General features: G+C 43.4%; 1 protein-coding gene across 3 annotated transcripts in view; it reads right to left on the bottom strand.

Annotated features, from left to right (window-relative positions):
* The window catches only part of GPRC5D (G protein-coupled receptor class C group 5 member D), a 12281-nt gene extending 4186 nt beyond the window's left edge, over positions 1 to 8095 (bottom strand). The window contains exons 1-2 of one of the 3 annotated variants that reach the window (XM_025402972.1): positions 8055 to 8095; positions 5467 to 6406 (exon numbers count right to left, since the gene is read on the bottom strand). In XM_025402972.1, coding sequence (XP_025258757.1) covers positions 5467 to 6361 — 895 coding nt within the window. In that variant the 5' untranslated portion in view covers positions 6362 to 6406; positions 8055 to 8095. Of the gene's footprint in view, positions 1 to 4680; positions 4839 to 5146; positions 6926 to 8054 lie in introns of those variants that run through there. The other 2 variants (XR_003121861.1, XM_025402971.1) reach the window with 2 other exon arrangements.
* Positions 8096 to 8769: the final 674 nt, after the last annotated feature.

Raw genomic sequence — 8769 nt, forward strand, 5'->3', positions numbered from 1 at the left:
TTTTTTTTTTTTTTTTTTTTGTGAGACGGAGTCTCGCTCTGTCGCCCAGGCTGGAGTGCAGTGGCCGGATCTCAGCTCACTGCAAGCTCCGCCTCCCGGGTTCCCGCCATTCTCCTGCCTCAGCCTCCCGAGTAGCTGGGACTACAGGCGCCCACAACCGCGCCCGGCTAATTTTTTTGTATTTTTAGTAGAGACGAGGTTTCACCGTGGTCTCGATCTCCTGACCTTGTGATCCGCCCGCCTCGGCCTCCCAAAGTGCTGGGATTACAGGCGTGAGCCACCGCGCCCGGCCGGGACCATTTAAGTTGGATTTCCCCTGGTAAGGTGAGTGGGCCTTGAAGAAAAAAATGTTGAGAATTGTCAAAAAGGGCTATATTCAGCAGAAGTTGGAGTTTGCTAGGGAAACAACCAGAAGGGCTTATGTTTGCAGGAACAGTGTTCTCTTGGCTCATCTCGTTTTATACTCGTTGACCCATTTTTACATTATGCACACTCACTGATTATCTAATGCCTTCAAAAAGAATCATGTGAGGTTTGTCTGTAAGCATCCAACCACTGGATGGAAAAATGCCCACAGTAATGTGACTCCTTCCTTCTTTCCTTCTTTCTTTCCTTCCTTCCTTCCTTCCTTCCTTCCTTCCTTCCTTCCTTCCTTCCTTCCTTCCTTCCTTCCTTCCTTCCTTCTTTTCTTTTCTTTCCTTTTTTTCTTTTCTTTCTTTTTTTTAGATGGAGTTTTGTTCTCATTGCCCAGGCTGAAGTGCTATGGCATGAACTCAACTCACTGCAACCACCACTTCCCGGGTTCAAGTGATTCTCCTGCCTCAGCCTCCCAAGTAGCTGGAATTACAGGTGCCCAAGACCATGCCCAGCTAATTTTTTGTATTTTTAGTAGAGACAGGGTTTCACCATGTTGGCTAGGCCGATCTTGAACTCCTGACCTCAGGTGATCCACCCTCCTCGGCCTCCCAAAATGTTGGGATCACAGGCGTGAGCCACCGCGCCCGGCCAACACTTTCAAATACAGATGGGTCTTAGTGTTAGCAAATATGATATAACGATATTCTAGTTAGTCTAAAACAGATAAGGCAGGCAATAATTAGAAGTTTTCCACTCATAAAACAATTCATAGCTGATATTCTACTCTATTTAAGATTTCTGCTCTTTATATCACATTTAAGATTCCTCAATTAAAAGACCTAGTGATTTTATTCTAATTATTTATTTTGGAGGTTACTTATCATTTATTCAGGAAGAGAAATATTCCAAAATTTACCAACTCCAAATTAAATATAAAACAAGTATTATATTCATCAACTAATTAATGAAGAATATGTTAAAAAATAACATAATCCCAGGAGCATGTAAATGGAAAGTAGTTAAACATAAAAATAGTTTCAGAATTATGTCTCTATTTTATTTTGCATTTTAATTGCTTCATTTCTTATACACAAATTCTTTACCCTAATCTTTTTGTTGCAGTTTCCTGTACCTAACAAGATGCTGAGCGTGTTAAATTTCAATCAAATGCTGTGAGAAGATGTATCTATATTTTTGGCTTAAGATTTTAGTTGAGACCAACTGATTTTTAAAAGTCCAATCAGTATTCAGCTTCTCAGGGACACACTCATAACACAGTGCAAATAATATTTATACCCATTTTTCTGGTGTCCTACAGTAATATGCCTGATTGCATTTTCATTCTCTATCCAGATGTTTTTGTATCTTAAAATTAAGTCCATAATCCACTTCAGAGGAATAAAGCCTAATCTTCTTTAGAAAGACTTCCAGGGAAATGAAATTCTTAATCCCCTTTGCTGATCTGTTTCTGTCTACCGACTCTTATTTTCGTATTTAATCTAAATCTCTCATGCCTCCGCATCCATTTCCACCCACTATCTTTAGTTGGAGATGGAAAACAATAAGACAACTGCCTCTTGGGGAGAGGTCTTCACACTTGTGAAATTTTCTTTCTTTCTTTCTTTCTTTTTTTTTTTTGAGACAGAGCCTTGCTCTGTTGCCCACGCTGGAGAGCAGTGGTGCGATCTCAGCTCACTGCAACCTCCGCCTCCCAGGTTCAAGCAATTCTCGTGCCTCAGCCTCTTGAGTAGCTGGGATTACAGGCATGTGCCACCATGCCCAACTAATTCTGGTATTTTTAAAAGAGATGGGGTTTTACCACGTTGGACAGGCTAGTCTCTAACTCCTGACCTCAGGTGATCCGTCTGCATTGGCCTCCCAAAATGCTGGGATTGCAGGTGTGAGCCACTGAGCCTGGCCATACTTGTGAAATTTCCAGCTAGGGACCTCTTGTCCTACTCTTCTTTTAGCTGAATAATTCTGGTCTCATAACCCAGTGGTAAATTAAATAATTATGTGACTGGAATCACAGCTACAAACAGCATTAGTCAGAAGCGTCACATCACAAATGCATGCCTCATGGACTTGAACAAAATGTGTTTTGGGACAGAATTTTGAGAGAGAGCTTGGATAGTCTGGTAAAGCACATAAAGCTTAAGAATGACCATCTCATTCTCACTGTCTTCACCTGTCCACACAGGTCTGATGTTATAACCCTTTAATCATCTTTGTGGGGTTCTGCCGAGCCTCCCCAAGCTTCCCACACTTCTCATTAATGGATCAGTGGGTATCCTTGCTAGAGACTGACTGATGCTGGGTACAATGGCACGGTTGTTCTTGCTGACCACACATCTGTTTATACAGTACCGTGATTGTTTCTTGAGCAAACAAAAGCAAAGACAGTGGTAAGTTGTTTCCCTACTATCAGCTTATGACCCACTGTAACACTTCAGATGTTTCAAGTTATTGTTATTATACTTCTCTAGCTCTTACCTATTTTATATCTATTTGTGTGTTTTTCCTAGCTAGGTGGAATCCTGGACTTTTAATTGAGTTTTAATCGTTCCTTGAAATTTTGATATTTGTACTTCTTCTGGGTGACCTAAATTCTGATTTTACTTTCTGAGTTTAAGCTTCTGGTTATTTTGCCCAATCTTGGAGAGCAATTCCTTCCTTCCTTCCTTCCTTCCTTCCTTCCTTCCTTCCTTCCTTCCTTCCTTCCTTCCTTCCTTCTCTTTCCTTTCTTCCCTCCTTCCCTCCTTCCTTCCTTCTTTTTCTTTCCTTTCTTCCCTCCTTCCCTCCCTCTCCCCCTCTCCCTCCCTCCCTCTCCCCTTCTCCCTCCCTCTCCCCCTCCCTCCCTTCCTTCCTTCTTTCTTTCTTTTTTTTTTTAAAATTGAGACAGGCTCTCACTCTGTCACCCAGGCTGTAGTGCAGTGCTACAATCATGGCTCCCTGTAGCCTCATCCTCCCAGGCTCAAGTGATCTTCCCACCTCAGCCTCTTGAGTAGCTGGGACCACAGGCCTGTGCCACCATGCGCAGCTAATTTTTTGTAGAGACGGGGTTTCGCCATGTTGCCCAGGCTGGTCTTAAACTCCTGAGCTGAACCGATCCACCCGCCTCCCAAAGTGCTGGGATTACAGGTGCGAGCCACAGAGCCCAGCCAATCAATATGTTCTTTACACACTATTGATTTTTTTTTTTTCCACAAAATTTCAAATTACATTGATGATGACTATCATTGGCAGACTATTTCCTGCTCAGAAATAGATTTTCTAACCTCGCTTGAGTAATAGGATACTCTTGGCCAAACCAGGAACCATCGTATTTTAGCAAGCCCTTGCTCTTCAACTGAGATATTCCTTTGAACCCTTTCAACTCTTTCCTGGTATTTTGTGGGGTATGGAATATTGATCATTACAAAGCTCAATGTATTTGGGTTTATTGTGAAACTCTAAGAATTTTTTTTGCTCTGACTCTTGTTTCCTGGAAACACACAGCAGCAACAAAAACAAACACAGACAGTTTTATCTTCTAGTAAGAACTATGAGAAGTATTTTCAGGAAAGATTGACTCTGCAATTCTGCCACCAAACTCAGTGACGTGATTATGCATCACCAACAAGCAATGGAAAACTTTTATGGGAAAAAATGTGTAGTGTCAATTTCCAACTTTTGGTCAACTGAGCTGAAAAGAATTAATGGATGTATTTATCTGAACAGGATTTAATTTGAATGCGCAATTAGCCATAGATTACAGCTCAAAAAAAGTGTGTGTACTTAAAAGGAAGCTTATGTGAATTTTTTTTGAGCCTAGTGAACATTATGTGTGCTGTACAATATATAAAATAACATCATCGTTACACATTAGAAATAAAATGTGAGAAACCAGATGCCTATTAAGACACAAAAATTGATGTAAAACTATGATGTTGGGTTTTGGATAATAGCCCAGATGTTTCAGAAAAGGAATTAATGAATTTTGACATATTTCCAGATAATTGAAATTAGCCACTATTTCCCCCAGGTTGTTGGGATCCAAGCATCCTTGTTGCCATGGATAATATATTTTATTCCTTAACAAAGTGTAGTCAGGTGGCTTGAATAAAAATATGACCCAGAAATTATTATGAAAATGTCACATAAGCAAGTTACTTTCTTTCTCCTAATGATCACACATCTGAGTCTTTACTCAGAATTAGGATATAATGACTCTTCCTCTCGTTTTTTGTAAGCTTTGAAGGATTTTAAACAATAAATAGTTTGAAAAGCTGAAATCCAGAAGTGTTTGGGTTTTATGACTTTAATGAAGTAGTGAGTCCTATGAATCAGTTTAAGATTATGTTTGGGCAAATTAGCTTTGAGACAAATTTTTAAAATGTCCATCACTGCTGCCAGGATTGGCTTTTGCACTTGAAGGCCAACACATCTGGACTTAACATTAGATGTCATGCAAAATCGCATGGTTCAGGCCTAAATTAGGGCTGGTGAACTGATTATTTTTTTTTTTTTAGACAGAGTCTCGCTCTGTCACCCAGGCTGGAGTGCAGTGGCCGGATCTCAGCTCACTGCAAGCTCCGCCTCCCGGGTTTACGCCATTCTCCTGCCTCAGCCTCTCGAGTAGCTGGGACTACAGGCGCCCGCCACCTCGCCCGGCTAGTTTTTTGTATTTTTTAGTAGAGATGGGGTTTCACCGGGTTAGCCAGGATGGTCTCGATCTCCTGACCTCGTGATCCGCCCGTCTCGGCCTCCCAAAGTGCTGGGATTACAGGCGTGAGCCACCGCGCCCGGCCTGGTTAACTCATTTTATAGTGGATGCCTTTCTTTAGCCAGTGTGAACGTTCAGAGTCATGCCCTCTTTCTTTGGGGCCTTTGATTCATGTATGTCTTGGTCTCTCCCCATAAAGCTCTATGCTTTGGAAGAACTCATTTTTCATAAAAATTTAACCTTGATTCTGGGAGTTTGCATTTCCATGCTTGAACTATGAAGCCACCCACCCCATATCTGACCATTTTCTTTCAGTTTCCTCTTGGCTCATCCTACTGCATGATTTCTCTCCTGCTTCTCCTGTAGGAGCACCTCCCTGCTCCCTGAATCCCCCAGGAAAGTACCTCTGGAGAGCTCCTGGTTCTCCACTTGAAAGCTGCATTGGTAGGCTGTGACGGGGCAGGCATGGCCTTGTGAAGGGCACTCTTGCCTACACGATCTGTAGAGAATGCAGAGCTCAGGGACAATGTACAGCAGCAGGAAAACCCATGCGTTGGTGACCAGGGCAATGCAGACGACCGGGTCGTCCCACTGGGGCTGTCGCTGGAACTGCGGGTTGCCTCTCAGGAGCATGGAGATCCACACCACCCAGATGATGATGGAGAAGAGTACAGTGATAAAGATGAGTCTTCCATGCTGCTTCCAGTTCTCACACGGGCCACAGAAGGTGGCTTTGGAGACGAAGAATGTGAGGGCCATCAGGAAGAGGACATAGACTAGGAGTACAACAAAGTCCACATTGAGCTGGTAGGGTGTCATGTGCACAAACATCATACCTCTGGTCATGATGAGAGTCACATACTCAATGGCAATAATCACCTGCAACAGACTGCAACCAATAGCAATGCACAGAATTGTCGTCCAGGAGAAGGAGACGCGACCCCGAACCAGCTTCACTAGGTTGGAGGCATGGGCTAAGAGGCACGAGAAACAGAGAGCAAAGAGAACCCCGAAGAGAAAGTAGCGTACGGGGGCAGTTTGCTGATTGAGCTGGATGATGAAGGCAAAAGCGAGTCCAAAGAGCCCCAGCACACTCAAGAGGAAGAGGAGCTGGGTGGGGAGGACATTCCACTGGCTGCAGTCTTGGATCTTTCGCATGAGGAAGAGAAATGCTAAGAGTAGCAGAATTGTGACCACGATGCCAAGTATTGCCAGGGACTCCAGAACGATGCCCCATGGCCCCTCAGAGTCACAGAGGAGAAAATAGTCTCCAGTGGACTCGATGCAGTCCTTGTACATGGTGACTTATGGGTGTAGACCTCACCAGAATGGTTTTCTGATGCCCTGCAGAAAAAGGATGAGACAAAATGACAACTCTGCATCTCTTAGGTCGGTGTAAAAGTAATTGCAGTTTTTGCTATTAAAAGTAATGGCAAGAAGGCTGGGCGCAGTGGCTCACTCCTGTTATCCCAGCACTTTGGAAGGCTGAGGTGGGTGGATCACGAGGTCAGCAGTTCGAGACCAGCCTAGCCAACATGGTGAAACCCCGTCTCTACTAAAAATACAAAAATTAGCCAGGTGTGGTGGTGCACACTTGTAATCTCAGCTACTCAGGAAGCTGAGGCAGGAGAATCGCTTGAACCCAGGACAGAGATCGCCCCATTGCACTCCAGCCTGGGTGACAAAGTGAGACTCTGTCTCAAAAAACGAAAAACAAGGCAGGGTATAGTGGCTCATGCTTGTAATCTTAGCACTTTAGGAGGTCGAGATGGGTGGATCACTTGAAGTCAGGAGTTTAAGACCAGCCTGGCCAACATGGTGAAACCCCATCTCTACTAAAAATACAAAAAAAATTAGCCAGGCATGATGGCATGCGCCTTGTAGTCCCAGTTACTTGGGAGGCTGAGGCAGGAGAATCGCTTGAACCCGGGAGGCAGAGGTTGCAGTGAGCCAAGATCGCACCACTGCACTCCAGCCTGGGCGACAGAGTCTGAAAACAAAAACCAAAAAACACATAAAAAAAGGAATGGCAAGAACCGCAACTACTTTTGCACCGACTTAATGCCTACAAGAATGCCTATAGGGCGGTCCATGAGGGCACTCTAACATCTGTCATTCTGAAATGAAGACACCTGGGCATACGAAATAAATGTCTTTACCAAAATTGTTCCTAGGACACTGTCGAGAGCCTGAGTTACATTTTGTTTGATTCTTGATACTTATCTAAATGCTAAGTTTCCCCAGGGGAAGAAAATTCAAAGATATATGCAAACATAGTCTAAGGGGATGGGAAATGCCATCACACATATTACCCCAAATGTATAACAGTTTTATATAGGATGTCAGTAAAGGAAATGAGAAAGGCAACCTAAACCCCTCAAAACGATCTTGGCTTCATCCTGCTGGGAAAAGCTGAACAGACTTTACTTGATAATATGTCTATTTGTGTGTACTAATTTACAAGGCTTTTTGAAAGCTAACATAAAATCTTTTTCATAAAAGGAGGTGTATGAGAATGTTTGCATGATTGACGGAATTCAGTTATATCAGGCTCCAGAACAAGGACTGCCAACATCAGTGGATCATTGGATCGTTCTAGACACTGATGCACTGCTTGAAGGAGACAGGCAGATGAATTACTGGGAATAAAATTTCCCAGTAATTTTAATGACTGTTCCTTCTTTCAGTTCAATTCAAGTCAATCCAATGCAACAGGTTGTATTTAAACACCTATTATTTGTTCATCAAAGAATTGTACAAAATGGTCCCTTTCTTTAAATACCTTTTTGAACAGTTTAGTGGGAAAGTCCATGTCTTGACTGAGGACTGAGGTGGCCCAGGAAAAAGATCCCACATATTCATTTGAAAAAAAAAAAAAATCTATTGCAATTGAATACCCCTTAGCTCTATGTCCCTTCAGTTATCTCCAGACCAGATGGCTGGAGTGACCCAGGTTTACAGCTGAGGGCATGGCCCCCCAATTCCAACTTACCTTCTCCGTGTCCACTCTGGAAGCTTAGGCTGTAGTGTTGGTGAGGTTGTAACTGCCAATGAGTAAGAAAGAGCCAACCTGAGCTTCTTTAATCTCTTCCCAAATGGGCGGAAGGACCGTAGGCTCTCACTGAGGTTCCTGCAGTATCTATAAAAAGAACCGGAAGGACAGAAAGACACACCTATTCCAGTTTCACAGCAACTTTTCTACAGAGATTTCCTTGGTGAGAACAATTCTTTTTCATTCTACTTCTGACCAGAGGCACCTTGGCCTTAGGGAGTGGGTGTAAATCTGAAAGTAGGTATAAATCTAGGAAATACGGCTTCCTCCCAGTGTATTGCAACATATTCAGGGAAGCTACACAAGGCCCTCAGGTGACTTACACCAGGATACCTCATCCTTCTTCTGACCTATTCCCTAAAAAGCCATCTCTGGAGACTTTCCCACATCTTGATTTTGTTTGTTTGTTTGTTTGTTTGTTTTGAGATGGAGTCTTCCTCTGTCACCCAAACTGGAGTGCAATGGCGCGATCTCGGTTCACTGCAACCTCTGGCCTCCTGGATTCAAGCAATTCTGCCTCAGCCTCCCGAGTAGCTGGGATTACAGGCGCATGCCACGACATTTTGTATTTTTAGTAGAGACGGGGTTTCACTATGTTGGCCAGGCTGGTCTCAGACTCCTGATCTTGTGATCCGCCCACCTCAGCCTCCCAAAG

This window comes from Theropithecus gelada, chromosome 11 (genome assembly GCF_003255815.1).
Source record: "Theropithecus gelada isolate Dixy chromosome 11, Tgel_1.0, whole genome shotgun sequence".
In the NCBI taxonomy this organism is placed as follows: domain Eukaryota; kingdom Metazoa; phylum Chordata; class Mammalia; order Primates; family Cercopithecidae; genus Theropithecus; species Theropithecus gelada.